The sequence below is a fragment of the Penaeus monodon genome, chromosome 38 (assembly GCF_015228065.2).
Source record: "Penaeus monodon isolate SGIC_2016 chromosome 38, NSTDA_Pmon_1, whole genome shotgun sequence".
Lineage (NCBI taxonomy): Eukaryota > Metazoa > Arthropoda > Malacostraca > Decapoda > Penaeidae > Penaeus > Penaeus monodon.
The window spans coordinates 20988501-21013500 of NC_051423.1; the positions used below are offsets into that span (position 1 = coordinate 20988501).

The 25000-nt window shown below is 44.9% G+C and overlaps 1 protein-coding gene across 2 annotated transcripts in view; it reads left to right on the forward strand.

Annotated features, from left to right (window-relative positions):
- Positions 1-25000, forward strand: part of LOC119596464 (centrosomin-like) — a 111594-nt gene that overhangs the window by 34113 nt on the left and 52481 nt on the right. The window contains exon 1 of one of the 2 annotated variants that reach the window (XM_037945723.1): positions 16655-16686. The exons of the other annotated variant lie outside the window; for it this stretch is intronic. Coding sequence (XP_037801651.1) covers positions 16670-16686 — 17 coding nt within the window. The 5' untranslated portion in view covers positions 16655-16669. Of the gene's footprint in view, positions 1-16654; positions 16687-25000 lie in introns of those variants that run through there. 2 annotated transcript variants of the gene reach the window in all.

Consider the following 25000-nt stretch of genomic DNA (forward strand, 5'->3'; position numbering starts at 1 on the left):
AGAGAGAGAGGAAAATCTCAGTTTCCTAGTCCTATTTAAATAAGGAATATGTGAAAAAAGCAAAAGATTAATATTCACCCGTGAGGGGAAATTCTGCCGAGGAAAAGGCTTCCCGGTTTGCGTGGCCTACCTGGGAGGGAGGGAGGGAGAGGGAGAGAGAGAGAGAAAAGAAAGAGAGAGAGAGAGAGAGAGAGAGAGAAGAAAGAGAGAGAGAGAAAAGAAAGAGAGAGAGAGAAAAGAAAGAGAGAGAGAGAGAGAGGGAAGGAGAGGGAGAGGCAGAGAAGGGGGGGGGGGGGGAGGAGAAAGCCTTATAACACCGGAAATGAGGATGTATGAGGTATGAGGAAGGGATGCCGGTTAATGGGCTCGCGGATGTGGGAATGAAATTTTTGGAATATGGTGAAAATTGGAAATGGTTGAAATTGGGTTGATGGTGATGCCGTGTGGCGGTGGTGGTGATGACCCTAAATTGGTTCGAAATGGTTAGGTTTGGCTGATGGTGATGGGAAATGGCGAGGGAAGTGGAGATGAAGTGTATTTAAAGCGTTACGATGAAGGAATGTGACTAAATGATGATGATGACGATGATGATGGAGATGAATACAGGGTTATGGTGATGAAGGAAATGCGATGATGATGGTGATGATGATGATGGAGGGGAGACGGAGGGATGATAATAAAAGAAGGTAAGTAAATGCGGAAATAATGATGAAAGTGAACGATCGCCTGTCTCGGATTCTAACTGCGCCTTGGGATTCTCGGATTCTCGGCTCTCGAAGGCATCGGTAGCCTCTCGTGGTCGCTGTTTTTCTGCCTTTTTTCTTTTCTTTTCTCTCTCTCTTTCTTCCTTTCTCTCTCTCTTTCTTTCTCTTTCTTTCTTTCTTTTCTCTCTCTCTCTCTCTCTCTCTCTCTCTCTCTCTCTCCCCCCTCTCTCTCTCTCTCTTCCCCCCCCTCTCTCTCTCTCTCTCTTCCTCGCTCTCTCTCTCTCTCTCTCTCTCTCTCTCCTCCTCTCTCTCCTCTCTTCTCTCCCCTCCCCCCCCCCCTCTCTCTCTCTCTCTCTCTCTCTCTCTCCTCTCTCTCTCTCTCTCTCTCTCTCTCTCTCTCTCTCTGCATCAAATCCACAGAATATTTGGCATAGCTCTCGCGTACGTAATTAGCGTGGGATATTCCGGAGGCGGAAATAACTTCACTAATTCCTGGATCTTTTTGCCCGTATTTTCGTCGATTGAGGTTTTTATATATATTAAGAGAGATATAGATTTAGACGTATATGTATAATATAAAAATGAATATAATATATTTTAAAATAAAATATATTATATATAAATATATATATAATATATGATATATATAAAATTTATATATATATTATAATTTTATTTTATATGATATATATATATAAATGATATATATATATATATATATAATATATATATATATGATTATATATATATATTATATATATATATTATATATATATAATATATATATATATATGATATTTTAATATATATATTATATATATATGATATATATATTTTATATAATATAATATATATATATATTATATATTATATATATAATACATATATATATATATTATTTTTTTTTTTTTTTTTTTTTTTGATAAATACGGAGAGAGGAGAGAGAGAGAGAGGAGAGAGAGAAAAGGAGAGAGAGAGAGAGAGAGAGAGAGAGAGAGAGAGAGAGAGAGAGAGTAGTCTCCGTCTGGCACTCGGTCTTTGGATCCTTCCGGTGCCCTCCTAGAACTTCTGAAGTTTGGCACCGGGTAAGGAGGAGGAAAAGAAAGAGGGGGAGGGGGGAGGGGGGCGTGAGTAATCCTGAGTGAGTGATGGAATGGGGAGGGATAAGGAGGTTGAGTAATCCGTGAAGAGGGGGAGGGAGGGGGGGGGAGGAATCGAGGCGAAGGTGGTGGTGGCATTCCTTGGAGAGGGAATGATATGGCATACCTTTCCGTCTTTGTCTATTTCTTCCCCCTCACCTTCACCCCCGCCAGTCGCTCCTCTTCTCCTCCTCCTTCTCTTCTTCCTCCTTCCTCCCTCCTCCTCCTCATCCTCCTCCTTCTCTCCTTCCTCCTCCTCCTCCTCCTCCCTCTCTCGTTCCTCCTTCCTCCCTGCTCCTTCTCCTTTTTCTCGTTCTCTCCCTCCCTCTCTCCTCCCTCCTCCTTCTCCTTTTCTCGTTCTCTCCCTACCCCCTTCCTCCTCCTCCTCCCCCCTCCTCCCTCCTCCTCCTCCTCCTCCTCCCCCTCCCCCCCCCCCTACCCTCACCCCCCCCCCCCCCACACCACCCACACGCCCATGTTCACCGAGAAGTCACGTTCCTGCTGATCTCACCGTCATATACTGGCTTAGTGTTAACTATCTTCTTCTATTTCTTCTCCTTTTCATTTGCCTTCTCTTCTTCTTCCTTTACTTTACTATAGTTTTCAGTTCCTCTGCTTTACTTCACTTTTTTTTCATCCTCTTCTTCTGTTGCTTCCTCCTGCTTCTTGTTTTTCCTTTTCTTCTTCCGTTGTTTCTTCCTTCTCCTTCTTGTTCTCAATTTTTTCCTGTTCGCCTCCTCATCACCAGTTTTCTTTCTTTGTCTCCTCAGTTTTTTTTCTCCTCTCCCTTCTCAGTTTTCATTTCTTCTCCTACTCCTACTCCTACTCCTCCTTCTCTTCCGTCTCTTCCTTCTTCACCTCTTCTTCTTTCTCTTCCTTCTCCTCCTCCTCCTTCTCCTTCTCCTTCTTGTTTCATAAACTGCGTGGTTTTCTCAACCCGAAAATGGAGTGGCTTGTTCGGCCCTTTGCCTGGGTTGCCTCTTTGTTGCTGTGGGGGCGTGTCTGTGACGAAGATGAAATATACGTGTTGGTAATTAATCAATTAATTTTCTGTGGTGATACACGAGAGGAAATCGTAAAAAAAAAAAAAAAATAAAAAAATAAATAAAAAAATAAATAAATGTTATACAAGTGGGGGGGAAAAGACTTGTTTGAATGTATATGTATTTGAGTGATGGGAAATGGTGGTTTGGGAGATGAAATCGTAGAGAGTTATTAATAAATGATGTTATGATGATGTGTTTTTCCCCCCTATTAAAGTAATCAAATTGATCAATATAAATTCCATCCTTCTGTTAAAAAAAAAGGGTCTGAACCAAACATTATTGAACATTATTGAAATTTCGCAAAGAAACGTTGCTCTGGTATGCAACAAGGTCCAAATATTGCTATCTAGACCTTGGTATACGGCGTGTCTATGAATGCGTGAACTGTTTGTTGCAAGATAAGTGGTCTGAAGAACGTTAACTTAGGATGGGCGGTAGAGGGGGCGTGGCTTATCATGGGGGCTGACGCTGATTGGTCGACGTGTTTGTGACGTGTTTGGGGACCGGGTTTGAAAAGTAGGAGTGTTTGTCTTTTTCTTTCTTTTTTTTGGCCTGTTTTTTTCCTCGTCCTTGTTTCTTTCTTTTCTTGTTTTTTTTTTTTCTCGTTTCACAGCTATATCTATCCTGTCCTTTCCTCTTCTCTCTCTTTCTGCTTTCTCTCCCTCCCTCCCTCCCTCCCCCCTCTCCCCTCTCCCTCCCCCCATTCCTCCTCCTTTACTTTTCCGTTTTCTTCTCATTATACAAGGTTCAGTATAGAAAATTTCAGTACAACGTTTGGTTTTCGATTTTTTACGTGACGCAATTTCAACCGCATCCATATCGTCTCGCGCTCCCGTGAGTGAAAGGGACGGGGGGGGGGGGGGCGTGGCTTGTTTATAATGGCCTGTTCGCCCAGGGTATTGGCAGATGACGTCATCGCAGCATGGCGGTTGGATTTAAAGCTGAACCGCCGCTCTGCTGAACTCGTCAGCGTTTGTACGTGGCGCGATGTGTGTGTGTGTGTGTTGTGTGTGTGTGTGTGTGTGTGTGTGTGTGTGTGTGTGTGTGTGTGTGTGTGTGTGTGTGTGTGTGTGTGTGTGTGTGTGTGTGTATTATTTATTTTTATTGTTATTATTATTTTTTTTGTGTGAGTGAGTGTGTGACTTTTGCCAAATTTTGTGCGGTTGTTGGATCGAGATTTTTGGTTGATTTTTTGGGGGGTCTTGTCTTTGGCGATTGGTTTTCTTCTCGTACTTAATTTGGCTTGAATTGTTGATTTATTTTACTCCCCTTTCGTTGCTTTAACGTATTTTCTTGCTTTATTTTGCTAACTGAGCTTTGGAAAGGATGATAATGATGAAATAAAGAAAAAAAAAAAGAAAAAGATGCGCATATTTCCTGTCACCTTCGCTTGCATGCAGAGAGGGAGCCTTGATGTAAATATTGATGTTGGCGGGAAAAAATATGTTTGAAATAAAATATATTTTTTTTGGAATGTGATGATACTTTTTGGTGTTTTTTTTTTTTTTATTTATTTTTTTTATTGTTATTTTCTTTTTTACTTTTTTTTTTTTTTTTTTTTTTTTTTTTTTTTTGCTAACAGTTCGAATATTATTAGGTGTTTATGGGATTCTGGTGAAAGGACTTGTGCTTGTGTGTATATGGGAAGGGAAGACGGACAGACACGCGGACGGATAGACTAATTGAGGGAGAGAGAGTGAGAGAGAGAGAGAGAACGTGAAGAAGAGAAATAACGAAAAGAAAGGTAAAGATAGACGAAAAACAGACGGACATAGAAGAATAAAAAAAAAAGTAACAGAAAGGAAAAGAAAAACGGGTTACGCAGACACGGATTATTATTATTTCAAAGGATGAGTTTACTACAGGCAGCCCGCATTTTGGAGACTCGGAGATGCAAAGGCCGCAGCATCACTCTCTTTCTCGGGTTTGCTTTTGCTTTTGCTTTCTTTGTTCCGTTCTTTCTTTTGTTCTGTCATGCTTTGTATCTTTCGTTGTATTTCTCTCTCTTTCTCTGTTTGTTTGTCTTTTTCTATTTCTCTTTTTTTCTCTTTCTCTTTCTCTTCTCTCTCCTTCTCTCTCTCTCTCTCTTGTCTCTCTCTCTCTCTCTCTCTCTTCTCTCTCTTCTCTCTCTCCTCTCTTTCTTTCTCTCCCTTTGTTCTCTCTCTCTCTTCTTTCTCTCCCTTTGTCTCTCTCTCTCTCTCTCTCTTCTCTCTCCTTCTCTCTCTCTCTCTCCTCTCTCTCTCTTCTCTTCTCTCTCTCCCCCTCTCTCTCTCTCTCCCTCTCTCTCTCTCTCTCTCTCTCTCTCTCTCTCTCCCTCTCCCTCTCTCTCTCTCTCTCTCCTCTATCTCTTCTCTCTCTCTTCTTTTCCCTCTCTCTCTCTCTCTCTTCTCTCTCTCTTCTCTCTTCTTTTCTTTCTCTCCCTTTTTCTCTCTCCTCTCCTCTCTCTCTCTCTCTCTTTCTTTCTCTCCCTTTGTTCTCTCTCTCTCTCTCTCTCTCTCTCTCTCTCTCTCTCTCTCTCTCTCTCTCTGCACGTGGCAAGGAAGAGTAAGGGATGCTGTGTGTGTGTGTGTGTGTGTGTGCGTGCGTGCGTGCCTGCGTGCGGGTGTGTGCGACGGAGAGGTCAAGCTGGACATGACAGGAGCGTGACTGCCGCCGGCTCCTCGGCATGCGACGTGACACAGCTTCCGGAATCTGTGTCACTCTTGCGGCAGGTCACCCGAGAGGTCATCCTTGTCAGAGGAGGAAAGAAAGGAAAAATAAGAAGAAAAGAAAAGGAAAGAAAGGGAAAATTGAATGAATATGAAAGGGCTTTTTTGAAAGGTGTTAGGAGGATTAGATTTTAAAGGAATTATGGTTGCATGCTGTTTTTTTTATGTTGCTCATGTTGCATTCACACTCACTCATTCATATTCACACACACACACACACACACACACACACACACACACACACACACACACACACACACACTGCCCTGTTCTCCATTTTTAGGCGCTGGCTATTGCCCGCTAGCTTGCTATTACTGGTCTCTGTTCATCCCTCGTGAATTTTTAATGCTAGTAGTTTCGGGTTTTAGTGAGGCTATTGAGGGCCTACTTATGGTGCGGGCGGATTAATCTCTTCTTCCTCCTCCTCTTCTCCTGTTTTGCTATTCTGTCTTTCTTCTTCCTTATTCTTATTCTTATTTTTTTTTTTTACTCTGGTTCCTTTTGTTCCTCGTCTTTTTTTTTATTATTATTCTTTTTCTTCTTTTTCAACTTTTTCTTTCTCCTCTTCCTCCTTTTCCACTTCATGTCCCCCTCTCCTTCCTCCCCTCTTCCCCTCTTCCCCTTACCTCTCCCTCCTCTCCTCTTTCTCTTTCTCTTCCCCGTCCACCTTTTCCTCTCCTTCCCCCTTCTCCTCAGGCGATGCCTAAGAATCTGTTATCTCCCTGTTGCATCGCCATTCCCCTCTCCCTTTCCCCTCTCCCTCCCTTTCTCCTTTCCCCTTTTCCCCTCCCTTTCTCTTCCCCTCCCCTCTCCCCTCCTCCCTCCCCCCCCCCTCGCCCACCGTCGATATCGTCTCCCGTTTGGCGATTCTTGGCGATCCTGTGCCAACGGTCTCCGTCGGCTTAGCGCTTTATTGCCCCGCGAATGATCTCTTGACAGATTAGGCCTTTTTTCTCTATTGTTTATTTGTTTATTTATTTATTTATTTATTTGTTTTCATTTATTTGCTTCGAAGGTGGTTTGCGATTGGTGGCGGCGACCGTTGGGTGGATGGGGGAGGGGAGGAGAGGGAGGGAAGAGGGAGGAGGAGGGGAGGGGTGGTGGAAGACGAAAGGGGATTGGTGGAGAGCATATTAATGGGGGATGGGGAAGGGGAGGGGGGGGGAGGAGAAGGGGATTAGTGTGGACATCACGTCTTCGGTTGGGGAGGGGAGGGGAGGTGAAAAGGGGGGTAGGGGGACGGATGTCAACGCTTAGTGGGGGGAATAGAGGGGAGAGGTAAGGGGGCCATGCAAAACGTGGGTAGGGGTTGGAGGAGGGGATTCACATGCCGATCCGGATATAGGCCTATCTCGGCTGTATCCCTCCCCCCCTTTCCCCCTTCCCCCCCTCCCCCCCGCGGTGTGAAAAGTGGTCGTCAAACCTAGGTAAAGTGAGAGGGATTCGCGAAATTCCTCGATTATTGAAGGGCTGGCGGCGAATACGAGGAATGGCGGGATTTTGAGCTGTGTGTGTGTGTGTGTATGCGCCTGCCAGTGCTTGTTTGTATGCGTTTGCGCTCGTCAACATATGTATGCGTGCGTGTACATGCGTGTAATCGTGTTTGTGTGTGCATACGTATATGCGTGACGGTGTTGGAGAAAGAGGAAGAGGAAGAGAGATCGAAAGACCCGGCATTAATCCCCGACACTCCCTCTCTCCGATAGCAAGCATTGTCAGCACCGACAGTCAGCATTATCTCGAAAGGTACAGATCGGGTGTGAGGTCAAGATGAGGCAGTCTATTTTGAGAGAGGGAGGGAGAGATAGAGAGAGAGAAAGAAAAGAAAGAGAGAGAAAGAAAGAAAGAAAGAAAGAAGGAAGGGGGGAGAATGGGAGGGAGAGATAGAGAGGGATATATATATATATATATATATATATATATATATATATATATATATATATATATATAGAGAGAGAGAGAGAGAGAGAGAGAGGATGATACAAAGAGAGAGAGAGGGGGGGATGATAGAAAGAGAAAGAGAGAGCGGGGGGGGGGGGTTGATAGAAAGAGAGAGAGAGAGAGAGCGAGAGCGAGAGCGAGAGGGTCATAGAAAGAGAGAGAGAGGGAGGGGAGGTGATAGAGAGAGACAGAGAGAGAGATGAAAGAGCGAAAGAGAGGGAGAAACCGAGAGAGACCGAGAGACCGAGTGTGACCTTCGCACGTACACGATGCTGTCTTTATAAGTCGAGAGCGTCTGTTGCAAAGGGCTGCATGCACGTCCTCTTTTGCAATTTGCTGCTAGGGAGATGTTCGCGTCATTTTTTGTCTGTGTTTGTGACACTTTTCTTAACCTTTTTTTTGTGTGTGTGAGGATTTGATTTGTTGCAGTTGCTACCTTTGTTGTTGTTGATCTGTTATTGTTGTTCATTTGCCGTTATTGTTGTTATATTTGTCGTTATTTTTCTTCCTATCTATCGTGGATAGATAAAGCCGTTATTAAAGAGTTTAAAAAAAAGAATCCCAAAAAGCCGACTTTTTTTTTTCCTTACGGCGGCACGGACAGTGATTCTGGATACAAATTTCGACCATTTTGGAGCAGGAGGAAGCCATTCTGGGGGATGATAGTGCTTTACTTGCCGTGGTCGAATCTGCTAAGCTTGATTTATTCATGTAGTTAATTAATGTGTATTTGTTTATTTATTCATTTAATCTTATTGGTTTTGTTTGTGGTCTTGTACTTGCTTGCTTTTAAGGCCTTTGTTTGTTTGTTTGTTTGTTTGCAGTTATTGTTTGATTGAATTTCGTTTTGTTTAGCAGCGAAAAAAACGAAACAAATAGATATATTGTTTTAGTATTTATGTATATGCTAGTTGCAACAGAATGTATATGCAACGTTGCAGTGTAATTGATTATGTATTTGATACAATGTCGCAATGTATAATTACTCATTTAGTTTATATTAAGGAGCCACACGTCCGTTTTTTTCCCCTTTACTTTCTACGTCTGTTTATTAACGTTTTCTTTTCTTTTCTCCCTTTATAGGTATGTCTCGCAGCTGACCTTGACGCCCGGCGAGTCAGCTGATGCGGGAGGTGAGAATTCGAGGTTGTGTGTGTGTGTGTGTGTGTGTGTGTGTTTTTTTTTTGTGTGTGTGTGTGTTGTTTTTTTTTTTTTTTTTTTTTTTTTTTGTGTGTGTGTGAGAGAGAGAGAGAGAGAGAGAGAGAGAGAGAGAGAGAGAGAGAGAGAGAGAGAGAGAGGAAGAGTGACCTGTGGGAGAGAGTGAGAGGACAGAATAGGAATAAGGTCGTGGGAGGGAAAAAGCGGCATAAAGAGATGGAAAAGAATAGAGAAGAAGAAAAAAAAAGACTTGAAAGCATTGACCCACTTTTATTTCTTTGTTATTTTTTATTGTGCATCCCGAGCTTTTGATGTTTTTTTTAGGGAATTTCTTGTTGATGAGATGCTGGAGCTGGAGCAATATATATGGGTGGAATAACCTTTTTAATTTATTTTTCTTTCCCTTTCTATCTCTCTCTTTTTCTCCTTCTCTTTCTTTCTTTCTTTCTTTCTCTCTTCCTCCTCCTCCTCCTCTCTCCCTTTCTCCCTTTCTCCTTCTCTCTCTCTCTCTCTCTCTTTCTCTCTCTCTCTTTCTCTCTCTCTCTCTCTCTCCCTTCCTTCTCTCCTTCCCTCTTCTTTCCCCTCCCTACTTTCCCTTTCCCTCTTTACCCCCCACCCCCCACCCTCTTCCTCCTCGTTACCCTCTCACAACATTAACCCTTTGAACTAAATTAAATGGCTATACTCTTCCTGAAATCCAGATCTGAATAAATGCATAATTAACTCGCCTGTCTTCTCTCTCTCTCTCTCTCTCTCTCTCTCTCTCTCTCTCTCTCTCTCTCTCTTTCTCTCTCTCCCTCTTTCTCTCTCTCTCTCTTTCTCTCTCTCCCTCTTTCTCTCTTTCTCTCTCTTCTCTCTCTCTCTCTCTTCTCTCTCTCTCTCTCTCTCTCTCTCTCTCTCTCTCTCTCTCCCCCTCTCCCTCTCTCTCGCTCTCCATTTTTTAATTGAAAACGGATAGAGGTGAGTGAATTAATCATGATATAAAAGGGGTAATAGAAATAAAAATCCGTGGGCGGAATATTAGGCCTGATTTTTTCAAAATAATTGCGTTGTGATATTGATGGCCTAAAGTGGAGGCTGGGAATGGGAAGGTATTTCGTTGGTTTTGAATGAATTGGCTTTTGGCAAAGTGGAATAGGCGTGTAGAATGATTCGTTATTTATTCGGTTTATTTATTTATTTATTTATTTATTTATTTTCTCTTGTTTTTTGTCGGTGGAAAGTACGAACATTTCTTTGCATTTGCGATAACTCAAGCGCTCGCTCACTCACTCACAACTCTCTGCCGTACCACGATTCGTTAACATTCATCTAAAAAGGTAACGATTTCTCTCTCTCTCTCTCTCTCTCTCTCTCTCTCTCTCTCTCTCTCTCTCTCTCTCTCTCTCTCTCTCTCTCTCTCTCTCTCTCTCTCCTCTCTCTCTCTCTCTCTCTCTCTCTCTCTCTCTCTCTCTCTCTCTCCCAATCAAGATCCAAAATGCATTTTTGCTTCTCCCCCTCCCACACATCCTCCCTCCCTCCCTCCCTCAGTCCCAAAAGACTCTTGATTGACTCTTGAATGACAACGCCTGGTAATCTCCCCTCCCCCCCTCCCCCCCTCCCCCCTCCCCTCTTGAGCTGCCGCTGACACTCCTGTTAAAAATTGGCTCCAGTTTGCGATTATTGTGATTCCAGGGTCTTTCTTACGTCAGGAGGAGAAAGAAAGGGAAAGGAGAGGAGGAGAAGGGAGGTGGAGGAAGAGAAGAGAGGGTTTGTTGCATTAAAAAAATGAAAGAGTAGGAAGGTAGGAATAGAAAAGAGGAGAGAGAGAGAGAGAGAGAGAGAGAGAGAGAGAGAGAGAGAGAGAGAGAGAGGGGGGGGGGGAAGAATAAATATAAGAGAGGAAAAGGGGGATAGAAAGAGGGAGCCAGAATTCTCTTTCATTTCAAAGGAGAAGAAGAGGAGGAGGAAAAGAAGGAAAAAGAAAACACGCTAGCTTCGAGAGGATCACAGTTTTGGAATCCTAGAAGGGTGGCGATCGGAGAAGGGGGGGGGGGTTAAGGGTGCACACACTCTCCCCTCACGTTAACTGGACACGTGTTATTGCTTTGTCTCTCGTGTCCCCTCGCGAGGGATCTCTCTCCGCTCGTCTTTGCTCTTTCTTTTGTTATTCACTCGTTCTCTCTCCCCTCCCCCCTCTCTCTATCTCTGTATCTCTGTCTTTCTCTTTCTTTCTTTGTCTCTCTCTCTTTCTCTTTTTTTCTTTGTCTCTCTCTCTTTCTCTTTCTTTCTTTGTCTCTCTCTCTTTCTCTTTTTTTCTTTGTCTCTCTCTCTTTCTCTTTCTCGTTCTTTCTCTTTCTCTCTCTCTCGTTTTTTCTCGTTTTTTTCTCCTTCCCTCCTAGCAAACATTGATGGCATGAATGATGTCACCAATTTACCAATTTAGTTTACTATGCTTGTCAGTCATGCCACGTGGACTGTGCAGATGGAGGAAGAGGCGGTGATGGAGAGAAAGAAAGAGAGGGAGGGAGGGAGGGAGGAAGGGGTTGGGGGGAAGGATGAGGTTGAGGGAGGTTGGGGCAGGCGAGAAAGAGAGAGAGAGAGAGAGAGAGAGAGAGAGAGGTGGGGATAGCAGGGAAGAGAGAGAGAGAGTAAGAGAGATTTGATTTGATAACATTTATTTACAGAACAGTGTACATGCCCTACAGACAGCCAGGGTAAGATGCCAAAGCATCTGTCCAAACTGGCTTTTGCTTCTGTTTGTGAAGAGGGCTGCCAGTCAAACATTAGTGTTATATAGATTCACGAAGACTTGTGTTATTGTCACTGTATTAAAATATCATCTGGCTGGTAAAAAAAAAAAAAAAAAATATATATATATATATGTATATGTATATGTATATGTGTATATATATGTATATGTATATGTGTATATATATATGTATATGTATATATATATATGTATATATATGTGTATATATATATGTATATATATATGTATATGTATATATATATGTATGTGTATATATATATATGTATATATTATGTTATGTATATGTATATGTATGTGTATATATATTATATGTATGTATATATATATGTATGTATATATAATATATATATGTATGTATAATATATATATGTATGTATAATATATATATGTATGTATATATATATATGTATGTATATATATATATGTATGTATATATATATATGTATGTATATATATATATGTATGTATATATATATATGTATGTATATATATATATGTATGTATATATATATATATATATATATATATATATATATATATATATATATAATCACTAAGCATGCCAAAGACGAGACCAGTGTCTATAATAGAGAGAGAAAGAGAGAGCGAGAGAGAGGTGGATAGCAGCAGGAGGAGAGAGAGAGAGAGAGAGAGAGAGAGAGAGAGAGAGAGAGAGAGAGAGAGAAACAAAAACAGATTTTGAGAGAGATTGAAAGATAAGGAGTTTGGATTCCAAGATTCCACACGTAGAAGGAGGTGAGTAGGAGGTGGGGTGAGACAGGGGGGAGGGCGTGGCAACAGAGGTAAGCGCGGGTGTCCACCTGTGGCACCTGACACCGGGACAGGTATGCCGTATTGATCTTCAGCGTGCACCTGTCCTGAGGGAGGCTGGCGCTGGCTCCCAGTCGTAAACAGGGGGGAGGGGGGAAGTCCTTCATGAATTGACCTTTGATTTTTATTTATTTATTTATTTATTTATTTTATATATATATATTGTTTTCTATTCGTTTTTTTTTTTCTGGCGTTCTTGTTTTGTCTTTTATTCCTGTTTGTATGATTTTATTTTCCCTTGCTTTTCGTTTCTCACTATTTCTCTTTCTTTTCTTCCCTGTCTGTATCTGTTTGTTTATTTATTTACTCGTCTGTCTAATCAATCTATCCTGTGTATCTATCTGCTTATCTATCTACCCATTCATCCCTCTTTGTCTTCCTCTCCATCACTCTCTCCCTGGCGTCACATCTCTGTGGTAAAGTCATGAAGGCAGAAGAAAAAAAGGAGAGAGAGAGAGAGAGAGAGAGAGAGAGAGAGAGAGAGAGAGAGAGAGAGAGAGAGAGAGAGAGAGAGAGAGAAAACGACTGTTAAAAGGCAGGACGAGCGAGGAAGAGGAGGGCGACCGTTAACAGGGCAGGGCGGGGCGGGGTGGGGTAGGGTACGGTTGGGTTCGGGGGAGGAGGGGGGTACAGTGGGGCGCTGGCTGACACTGGTGCCCACATCAGCTGGTCGGGGTCCTGTTGGGATTTGCTTCTTGTTGTGGTTGCAGTAGCTCGTGGTCCGTGGGGTCCCCGTTCAAGGTTGGGGTACTGTGTGTGTGTGTGTGTCTGTGTCTGTGTCTTGGCTTTGGGGGGTAGGGGTAGGTGTGTGCGTGTCGGTGTGTCTGTGTGTGTCTGTGTCTGTGGCTTTCAGGGTGTAGGTGTGTGGGTGTGTGTAGCTGTGGGTGTATCCATTTGTATCTGTTGTATACTGCTAGGTGTTTACTTATTGTGTATGTATGTATGTATGTGTGGCGGTTAGATATGTATTCCTAGTGTGTAAACAACCAAAGAATATTCGCCTGTGCCCGTGACAAGAAAGTCGTAACGTATTTGCATGACGTCACGGGAAATTTGGTGATGGTAAAAGGCCAGGCGAGGGTCCTGTTAGCTTCTTGCCTGCTTACTTAGACACACAAGGGAGCCTCTGAAACCCTAAGCAAAGACATTAAAAACGAAAACAAAAAAAAATCTATTTACTTTTCTGCACATGCGTTGTCCCTCCCCCTTTTGAGGTTGAGGGGAGGTCGTGAAGGAACCGATAGACGTGGAGTGATGGTAAATGATGCTGATTTCCTTGATGAGGCTGGTCGTTGTGGTGGTTCTTTGGGATAGGAAGGGGCACGACTCCACAAATGCCCCGGAGTGCCCCGTTATGGCGACGTTAAAGAGTGTCCTGCAACCGTCAATGTCCTGTGCCATGTTGATGGTAACAAGATATGCCAACTGGCCGTGCCGATTTTTTTTTTTTCTTTCTCGTTTCCAACTTTTTTCTTTCTTTTTTTATTCTCGGGGAAAAGAATCGAAAGATTATATTTTATTTTCTATATAGCTTTATTTTTTTTTTTTCGTCATAAATCTGGTCGTGTAGACAGTTTGTCCCACAGAAAACGGGGTTATAATCCCATTCAAAAAATTGGTGCAGTGCGACCAAAATCGACTGTCCGATTAGTCTGAAAGTGGCATTTATTATTGTTGTTGTTGTTATTATTATTATTATTATTATTATTATTATTATTATTATTATTATTATCATCATTATTATTATTATTATCATTATTATTATTATTATTATTATTATTATTATTATTAGTTTTTTTTTTTTTTTTTCATTTATTTACTTATTTAGTTATTTTTCATCAGTCATCACCATCATCACCAGTCGTCATCATCATCAACCATAGCGCCCGTTGTACATTATAGTTATAGTTGTAATTTGAGAAAGTAAGTTGACATCTGTTTCAATGTTGTGAATGGGAGCTTGCAAGGTTGTGTTGCATGGCGCAGGACGCCGTGAGTGGCCGTAAGTGACTGACGGGGTGAATGCAAGCGGAGGAGGAGGAGAAGGAGAGAGGAGATATTAGGAGGAGGAGGAGGAGGAAGAGGAGAAGGTAGGAGGAGGAGGAGAGAGAAGAGGATAGGTGGAGGAGGAGGAGAGAGAAGATAGGAGGAGGAGGAGGAGAGAGAGAAGGTAGGAGGAGGAGGAGCAGGAGAAGGTAGGAGGAGGAGTAGGAGGAGAAGGAGAAGGTAGGAGGAGAGAGATGGGAAAGGAGACCGTAGGAGACGAGGAGATGGAGGAGGAGGAGAGACGATGGAAGAGATGAAAAGAGAGAAGGAGAGAGAGAAGAGAGGGGAGAGGGGAACGTGGGAGATGAAGAGGAAGAGGTGGGGAGAGAAGGCAGGAGAGGAAGAGGAGAGGATGGAATAGGAGTTGGTGGGGGGGAAGCAGGAGGCGGGGGGGAGGAGAAAAAGAAGAAAAAAAAAAGAAGAGAGGAGAAGACGGGAGAAACAGAGGAGGAGGAAGAGGGGAGTTAGAATGGTTGAAAGGAGGAGGGAGGATAGAAGAGAGATAGATATATAGATAGAGAGAGAGAGAGATTAAAGTGAAAAGGGGAAAGGAAGAAGATAGGAGACGAATGGAATGGAATGAGAGGAGAAGGGAAGACAGGAGAAACAAGGAGGACAAGAATTAAAGCGTCAAGGAGGAGGAGGAGAATGTGGCGGGGAGGTGGTGGTGGTGGTTGGGTGGGTGGGGGGGGGGGGTGCTTCGTCACTGCGCATCATCTTGAGGTCAGAAGCCGAGGCGCACATTACTCATCATCTGAGTGACATACTCTTTCTCTCTCTCTTTCTTTCTTTCTCTTTTTTCTCAAGTTTTTTCTCTCTCTCTTGCTCTCTCTTTCTTTCTTTTTTTCTCCCATTCTGATTCTTCTCTCTCTCTCTCTCTCTCTCTCTCTCTCTCTCTCTCTCTCTCTCTCTCTCTCTCTCTCTCTCTCTCTCTCTCTCTCTCTCTCTCTCTCTCTCTCTCTCTCTCCCTATTTCTCTATTTCTCCCCCCTTTTTTTTCTCTCCCCCTTTTTCTCTATTTCTCTCTCCCCCTTTTTCCCCTCTTTCTCTCTCCCCCTTTTTCTCTTTCTCTCTCCCCTTTTTTTCTCTCTCTCCCCCTTTTTCTCTTTCTCTTCTTTCTCTTTCTTTCTCTCTCTTTCTCTTTCTTTCTCTTTCTCTCTCTCCCTTTCTGCACCTCCACCCCCCGTACCCGACACGACCGCCATGTGATCCCGATGCCTTGCTCGCTCCCCTTTCCCACGCGTCGGGTTCCGACCCGACCCGACCGCCGAGGAGAACGGGCCCACCTGGTGAATCACGGCCGGAGCCGAGAGGGGTGGGCGTGGCGAAAGGGGATGGGCGTGGCGAAAGGGTGTGTGTGGGTGGGTTGGGTGGATGGAGGGTGTAGGGTGGGCTGCAAGGTGTGTTGCGAGGGGTGAGGGTGGGTTGTGAGGGGTGAGGGTGGGTTGTGAAGGGTGAGGGTGGGTTGCTGGGTGGGTGTGGGGGAAGAGGCAGGGTAGTGAGGTGGGCAGTGAGGTAAGAGGTCAAGTGGGGTAGGCGGGGGGGGGGGGGTAGTTGATGCAGGGAGTGGGCAGTAGAGTCAGGTGGGTGGGTTTGTGGAAGAGGTTAGGGAGGGAGGGAGGGAAAGGAGGGAGAAGTGAGGGGAGAGGGAGGGAAAGAGGTGATGGGTGGGGGGGTAAGGGTGGAGGGGGAGGGATGGTAGTGTCACTGTATGATGCGGTGGTGGTGGTGGTGATGGTGGGGGGGGGGGGGTTATGGCATAACCACCGGCTCGCAATAGGATCTGCCCATGTCCTCAATACCCTCTCTTCTCTCTTCTCTCCCCTCTCTTCTCTCTTCTCTCTCCTCTCTCCTCTCTTCTTTCCCCTCTCTTCTCTCTCCTCTCTTCTTTCCCCTCTCTTCTCTCTCTTTTTCTCTCTCGCTCTTCCCTCTCCCCCTCCCTCCCCCCACCCTCTTACTGTGTGTGTTCGTACGTGCGTGTTTAGTGACGGCAGATATTTTTTCTCCGTTTTTTTTTAGAATTAATTTTCTTTTATCCTGATCGGCGCCCGTGTCCCTGTCCTTGATTGTCAGTCGAGTGACTTTCTGCCCGGTGATTGGCAGTGTTCGCGTGTGCAAAGCCTCGTCGAGTAGTGTCGATTGGTCGAGGCGTTCACATGAGGTGTTCACATGAGGCGTTCACATGAGGTGTTTACATGAGGTGTTTACATGAGGTGTTCACATGAGGCGTTCGCATGAGATGTTCACATGAGGTGTTCACGTGAGGCGTTCACATGAGGCGTTCACGTGAGGTGTTCACATGACCCTTGAACATCGGGCGGCGGCTGAAAAAAGGGCGTGCACACATGTCCCGGTTCAATCAGTTAAGTGGGTGTGCTTGTCCCCTTTGTCTTGGATATTTTCTTGTTGTTTTTTTTCTTGTGTGTGTGTGTTTGTCATTGTGTTTATTTGTTTTTGTTTGTTTTCTTATTCTGGGTTTTTTCTTTTCTTTTCTCTTTCATTTTCTTTTAGTATTACGTAATGAATAAAGTCTCGGAATTACGTGTTCTACTTCGTGTGCGAGTTGGCGAACGGCAAGTCATCTTCGTGACTGCGTGCGTTTCGAAAGTGAATCGGCAGTTTTGTTCGGGTATTTATCGTATGCTGACGGGCATTGCCGTGTCTGTGTGGTGTGAGAGAGTCTGTGTGTGTGTGTGTGTTCTTGCTCTTCTTCTCTTCTCTTTTCTCTTTCCGTCTCTTCTCTCTTCTCTCTTCTCTTCTCTTCTCTCTCTCTCTCTCTCTCTCTCTCTCTCTCTCTCTCTCTCTCTCTCTCTCTCTCTCTCTCTCTCTCTCTCTCTCTCTCTCTCTCTCTCTCTATCTATCTTTAGGGAAATTATGATATGTCAGTAGTTGCGGTTTGTCCTCATTGTTCAGATCCCGGTGACCTTTTCTTCTTCTTCTTCTTCTTCTTCTTTTTCTTTCTTTTTTCTTTTTCTATTATCGTGACTATTTTATGAAACGCGTTTCTTTAAATGATACTGGTTGGACAAAGTGAGGTCTCATTTTCCGATATGAAATGTGATGATGATTTCTCATTTCTTCTTCTTTTTCTTCCTCCTCCTCCTTCTCCTCCTCCTCCTCCTCCTCCTCCTCCTCCTTCTCCTCCTCTTTTCTACGCATTTTTGGCGTTGTTGGTGTTGGCGTTCCTTCTTCCAGTATCAGATTAACCTAAGCCCAATCAGGGTACGTGCATATTGGCACCTAGTCAGTACAAACATACACGCTCTCTCTGTTTGTCTGTCTCTTTCGCTCTCTCTTTCTCGTTTTTTTCTCTCTTTATTGCTTTCTCTCTCTTTTTCTTTCTCTCTCTCTCTTTCTCTTTCTTTCTCCCTCTTTCTCTCTTTCTTTCTTTCTCTCTTTCTTTCTTTCTCTTTCTCTCTCTTTCTCTTTCTCTTTCTCTCTCCTTCTCTCTCTTTCTCTTTCTCTCTCCTTCTCTCTCTCTCTCTCCCTCCCTCCCTCTCCCCCTCCTTCACTCCCCCTTCTTCTTCTCCTTCCTCCTCCTTCCCTCCATCCCACTCCTCTCCCCTCCTTCCTTCCTCCTTCCCCTACTTCCCTCCTCCGCTTCCTCCCCTTCCTCCCCCCCTACTTCCCTCCTCCGCTTCCTCCCCTTCCTCTCCCTCCTTGTCTCTTCTCTAAGTGTGTCTGTCATGTTTATGCGAACTGTCATGCCCAGGCTTCTAAGATTCGAGGAGGCAGGCACACTTCCGCGATTGTCAGTCCGTTGTTGTGTAGGCGACCTCTTGCGCGGCCTGGCTCGTGCTTTTTCTTTGTGTGTGTGTGTGTGTGTGTGTGAGAGAGAGAGAGAGAGAGGGAGTGAGTGAGTGAGTGAGTGAGTGAGTGAGTGATTTGTTTGTCGTGTTTATGTATATGTATGTATATATCTGTGTGTTTGTCTGTATATGTATCTATTTTATTTGTTTATTTATTTATTTATTTTTTATTTATTTTTTATTTTTATTTTTTTTTTACTTTCTTTCGTGTGTTTGTTTTTTCGTGTGTATGTATGAATATGCACATGTTGTAGGCCTGCCTCTGCTCCCGCTAGATGGCTCTGTCGGTCCACTTGTGCAATCAGTGTCCAAGGCCTTCCCGTCCCAACTTCAGCTTTCCTTTGACTCCGTAATTTATCATTTATCTTGCCATTTCCTGTTCATTTACCTTCCGTACAGCGTTCTAGATGTTAATGTTAACGTTGGTGGGTCGATTCTGATGTTAATTAACGGCTTTTAAACGCGTATTTTGCAAGGGAGATGTCCTTGTGAGACGTTTTTTGATTAAGGGAATGTCGACTTATTTCGCGGCGACTCTTAGCCTTTTTTTATTAATTCGTTTATTTTTTAACCAGTTTTCGCTCGTTTGAGGGTCTTTGCGGCGAGTGAATATAACGCCCAGACGCGGGACAGCAACGGCGTGCCGGGCGGGTGGTGGAAGCCCTCCCTGCGGATGAACACTTTCGAACACTTTTTTTAACGTTTTCGAACACCAGTTTGAAACATTCGAACACTTTTTTTTCCAAACACTTTTGGGACACTCTAACACCCATTTTTTAACACATTTGAACCCTCTTTTTAAAACATATTTGAACACTTTTTGAACCCCGTTTCTCGGGAGGGGCCGTTCGGATGCCGGCCAAAGAAGCGGTGCCGTGGGAGTCGTGTTGTCGTGTAGGGGGAGGGGGGAGGGGGGTGGGGCTCGTTCGTCGTCTGGGCCTGACATATAAAACACACTTGATTGCCCGTTCTTGTCGCGATACGGACACGTTACGGCGGTTGAAAGGGGGGGGATGGGGGTAGGTTGGGGGGATGGAAGGGAGAGGGGAAAGGGGGGGAGGGGAGAGAGAGGTGGATGGGGTGGGGGAGAGGAAGAGAGAAAAGAGAAAGAGAGAGAAAGTTTCAAAAACCTGACGAGAGGAAAAAGAGACAGACAGACAGAGAGCAACTGAGTACTTTCAGAGCTCGTTCTATTCCGAGATGCGCAGGAACCGCAAGTAACCAGACAGTAGTGAGTTTAACAGCCTTTATGACTTCCTTGAGCGGACACATTCGCGCTAAGGCGGCCCGCTCCCCTCAAGTGTGTGTGTGTGTGTGTGTGTGTGTGTGTCTGTCTGTCTGTTTCTCTCTCTTTCTCTCTCTTTCTCTCTCTCTCTCTCTCTCTCTCTCTCTCTTTCTCTCTCTCTCTCTCTTCTCTCTCTCTCTCTCTCTCTCTTTCCTCTCTCTCTCTCTCTCTCTCTCTCTCTCTCTCTCTCTCTCTCTCTCTCTCTCTCTCTTTCTTTCTCTCTCTGTGTGTCTGTCTGTCTGTCTGTCTGTTTCTGTGTGTGTGTTTGTGTGTTTGTATGTGTGCGGTGCGTGTGCGATGCGTTTGCACGTGATTGCATTTGAATTCGACCTTTTAGCTCCTATTGGCGTAACCTCGCGCCGACTCGCTTTTCATGCTTACACTCTTTCTCAAGATCAGTCTTGCATCACCCGATTTCCTTCCTTTTTTTCTCTCCTTTTTCTTTTTCCTCTTCCTCTTCCTCTTCCCTTTCTTCTTGTTCATCTTTTTCGTTTTCTTCTGCTCCTCCTCCTCCTCCTCCTCCTACATATCCTCTTGTTTAGATAATATTCAGTATATTCATTATCAGCAGTTCATCACGTTTCTTGCTCATTTGCAACGTTATTGAACAGTGACGTAGCGTGTGTGAGTGACTGTACAGAACGTTGCTGAACAGACATATATAACATTATTGAACGGACACAAACGTTCCAGAACAGAAGAGTAACGCTACTGAACAGTATTAAACGTTATTGAACACGTTATTGAACAAGCTACTCTGCCAGCGCCTCAACACGTGTGGCGGCGTAGGCAAGTGTTAAGGGGCCACGGCTTCATCTGCGTCTTCGGTTTATCACTCGGTGCGTGCGTGTGCGTGTGTGTGTGTGTGTGTAAGTATAGGTGGGTGGGTGGGGATGTAATTGTATTTTTGTATGTGTTTATGTGCGTGTGGGTATGGGTGTATAAGTATTAGGTGTCTTTGAGAGAGAGAGAGCGTGCGTGCGTGCGTGTGCGTGGTTCTAATTCCTCCATATTTTTTTCTTCATAAGTCCTGCAACGAATGCATGATTAGATATAAGCCGGTGGTTTTGTGCGAGAACTGGTGATTGTGACAAAAAAAAAGTGCGATTTATTTGGGTGGGGAATTCCGAAGACGTTAATAAGCTGTTAAAATGTGGAACGGAAATGTAAAATGTAAAGCATGTAACGGGAGCCTTTTCCTGCTATATTCATCGTGTGTGTGTGTGTGTGTACTTATTTATGGATTTGTTTAGTTTTAACACAACTGCGACTACACGCACACAGGTTCATGCAGAAACAAATGCTCACATAAGTACACACACACACACACACACACACACACACACACACACACACACACACACACACACACACACACACACACACACACACACACACACGTCTATCCGAGTCGTACCATGGAATTTGTCAGTTTTTGTCGCTTTTTGTCGCTTTTTCATAACCTCTGAAATGAGCTTTTCCCCTCCCTCCCTCCTCCCTTTCCCCTCCCCTCTCTCCCTCCTCCCTTTCCCCTCCCCTCTCTCCCTCCTCCCTATCCCCTCCCTCCCTTCTACTTCTCTCCCTTCCTCTCTCTTCCTCATCCATCTCGCTCTTTTTCCCTCACCTGTCACGGAGCGAAGGTCGTGCACCCCCCCCCCCCTTTCGCCTTTCCCCTCGGCAGTACCTCTGTTTACGTTTGGGTTTCGGATTGGCGAGGGTGGCGGGTGGCGGTCGGGGAGCGGGTGGCGGTCGGGGAGCGGGTGGTGGCGGTGTGGTTGTTAGCAGTAGTAGAAGTGGTATAGTGTTACTAGTGTTATTATCATTACTATTGTTATTGTTGTTGTTATTATTGTTATTGTTATTGTTATTATTATTATTAGTAGTAGTAGTGGCAGTAGCAGTACTATTGTACTGTTTGGAGTATTATATTGAGTTAAGTTTCAGTTAATTACCAGAGCTTATATTTATGTTGATATGGTGTTATTTTTTATTACTTTTTTTTTGCTATTATATCTAACTCGTCTTTTTCCTCATCTTTTTAACTTCTTCGTCTCCTTCTCCTCCTCCTCCTCCTCCTCCTCCTCCTCCTCCTTCTTCTTCTTCCTTTTCTCCTTCTCCCTCTCCTTTCTCTCTTTTGTTTTCTCCTCCTTCCCCTTTCTCTCGTTCGTTTCTCCTCCTTTTTCTTCCTCTATTATTGTTTCCGTCTTCCTCCTTTTTTCTCTCCCCCCTCCTTCTTCTTTCCTTTCCTGTTCCTCCTCCTCCATCTACACCTTCTCCCTCCTTCTCCTGTTCTTCCTCCTCCTCCTCCTCCTCTTCCTTCTCTTTTCTTTTCCTGTTCCTCCACCTCCACCTTCCCTCTCCTCTTCCTCCTCCACCTCCTTCTCCTTCTCCCTTCTTCCTCCTCTTCCTCCCTCGTCCTCCACCTTTTCCACCCCCTCTTCCCTCCTCCTCCTCCTTCCCCATTTTCTTCTCCCACATCATTTTCTTTTTTCTCTCTCTCTCTTCATTTATAAATTCCCTTCGGGAGAAGACGTCACACTTCCACCTCGAAGCAGCTTAACGACTCGGAGTGCCACGTCGTCGATGCCAGGAGGATGAGAATGCGTCGATTGTGGCACTGTGGTGATGGATGGTGCCAGGCCGCCAGTCGTGCCACCTTATGCTGCGCTGTTCGTGGGGCTTCGCTTTTCCTTTTCCCTGGCGTGGCAGAGGGAGTGGGAGGGGGGGTATGGGTAGGGTTTTCTCTCTTCTCTCTCGTTCTGTCTCTCTCTCTCTCTCTCTCTCTCTCTCTCTCTCTCTCTCTCTCTCTCTTTTCTTTTCTCTCTCTCTCTCTCTCTCTCTCTCTCTCTCTCTCTGTTTTTTTTTCGTTTATTTGTTTTTGTTTTTGTTTTTGGATTTGTTCTTTTTTCGCGATTATTTATTTGTTTTTATTTTTTTATTTTTTGTTTATTGTTATTATTTTTTGTCTTTTTCTCTCTCTCTGACTTCTATATTTATCTCTGTCCTCTTTCGTTATTTCTATCTTCGCTTAATATCTGTCTTCTCTCTTCTCCCTCCCTCCTTCCCTCCCTCCCTCCCTCCCTCCCTCCCTCCCTCCCTCCCTCTCTCAATGGATCTTTTAAAGTAAAAAGTTACTTCCTTTGTCCATTATCAAAAGGAGAAGAGAAAAAATCATTTGTTATTGACTGAGCGACTACGTTCTGTGTCAAAGGTGGGGGATGGGGGGGGGGGGAGGTTGACGTTGTGATGTCCTCACTAACCCCTCCCCTTCCCCTCCCCCTTTCATTTCCCCCTCTCCCTTCCCTCTACCTAGTCTTTATCTTCCTCTTCCATTTCCCCTTCTCCCCTAACTTCTCATTCGCCCCTTCTCCCTTCTCCCTTCTCCCTTTTCCCTCCCTCCCCCCTGTCACCCTTTCCCCCCTTCCCTCTAACCCCCCATTCGCTCTTTCTCCCTTCTCCCATTTCCCTCTCTTCCCCTGTCACCCTTTCCCCTAACCCTCCATTCGCCCTTCCCCCTCCCTCCCCCTGTCACCCTTTCCCCCTTTCCCCCTCTCCGTCGCCCCTATCTCCCTGCCCCCCAACCCCCAACGCCCCCACCAATAAACATTATCTTTACGCGGCGTTCCTGGCTGGTTCCTCTGCCCCGCGCTAAGGTGAAGGCGGCGGCGGTGTCTGCGGGCGGGCGGGCGCTCCCTCCTCTCGCTCTTTCTTTCTTTCTCTCTTTCTAGCTTTCTCTCTCTTTTTTTTTCTCTCTCTCTCCTCTCTCTCTCTCTCTCTCCTCTCTCCCTCTCCCTCTCCCTCTCCCTCTCCTCTCTCCCTCCCCCCCTCTCTCTCTCTCCTCTCTCTCTCTCTCTCTCCTCTCTCTCTCTCTCTCTCTCTCTCCTCCTCTCCTCTCTTTTCTCTCTCTCTCTCTCCTCTCTCTCTCTCTCTCTCTCTCTCTCTCTCTCTCTCTCTCTCTCTCTCTCTCTCTCTCTCTCTCTCTCTCTCTCTCTCTCTCTCTCTCTCTCTCTCTCTCTCCTCTCTCTCTCTCTCTCTCTCTCTCTCCTTTCTCTCTCTCCTCCCCCTCCCTCTCACTCTCTCTCTCTCTCTCCCCCTCTCTCTCACTTTCTCTCTCTCTCTCGCCTCTCCTCTCTTTTCTCTCTCTCTCTCTCTCTCTCTCTCTCTCTCTCTCTCTCTCTCTCTCTCTCTCTCTCTCTCTCTCCTCGCCCAAAGTGTTCCGTTGGGGGGGCGGGTTATCAGTAACATTGGCCTTGTGGAGAACATTTTATGAGGGGGGGAGGGAAGAAGGGGGGGAGAGGTGGGAGGGGATAGGGAGAGGGAAAGGGAGATGGGGGAGAGGAAGTGGGTGGGTGTGAGGGAGTAGAGGAGAGGGAGAGGGAGAGAGTCGTGGGGTAGCAAGAAGGGGAGGGTGAGGAGGGAGGGAGGAAAGGAAAGAAAGGGAGAAAGAGGAGGGAAGGGAAAAGGATAGGATGGGAAGCAGAGAGGAAGAGAAAGAGAGAGAGAGAGAGGTAAAGAAAGAATGAAAGCCGCGAAAACTCTTCCTTATTTCCATTTGCAGAATGTTTCGACCTTCACTTCACGTAAAGCCTCAGGACTAATTTTTCTTGAGCATTAGAAAGTATTGCTCTTCTTATTCTTATTCTTATTCTTCTTCCTCCTCTTCCTCTTCCTCTCTTCTTCTTCTTCCTCTTTCTCTTCCTCTTCTTCCATCTCCGTCTAAGTAAACCATCATTTTTTATTATTATTTATTTATTTATGTATTTATTTATTCTAAGACTTCGAGATATTTTGAGGAAAAATGTGTATTTATCTATGTTTTTCGTATATTTTGTTTATCTGAAAATGTCTTTATCTGATGAGGATGCGCAGTGACTCACGAGATAAAATAATGGTGCGCCATCTTTCCTTCGCGGAAGATTCGGGAGTCTTTCGTGAAACTCTTCCGTCTGTCTTCCCTTCTCTTTCATTCTCTTCGCTCTTCTCTCTGTTTCTCTTTCTCTTCTCTTTCTTTCTCTTCTCTTTCTCTTTCTCTTTCTCTTTCTCTTCTCTCTTTCTCTTTCTCTTTCTCTTTCTCTTCTCTCTCTCTCTCTCTCTCTCTCTCTCTCTCTCTCTCTCTCTCTCTCTCTCTCTCTCTCTCTCTCTCTCTCTCTCTCTCTCTCTCTTTTATGCACGCGGAAGAGGAGGAGGAGGAGCAGACAGCACAAAAGAAAACAAAACAAGACGTGAAGTGAAGGCAAGAATAAAAGCGAGATACTGAGAGAAAGAGAAAAGGGAAAGAGAGCGAGAAAGAGAGAGAGAGAGAGAGAAAGAGAAAGAGAGATGAGAGAAAGAGACGGAAAGACAGACTTGGCATCCAGGGTGAGTGAAGGTTTATGAAGCGTTGTTCGTCGGCGCGGGTTTAGCCTCTTCGCCTCTCGAGGTTTGTGTTGGCATCTGACAGAAAGCGTTATCGGCGGCGACGCTCTGATGCTCCCGAGGGCGTGGAAAGGGGGGAGGGGGGGGGAGGGAGAGGAAGGAGGAGAGAGGGAAGAGGGGAGGAGGGGAAGTAGGTGCATGGGCGGGATGTGAGGGCGGGGGAGACA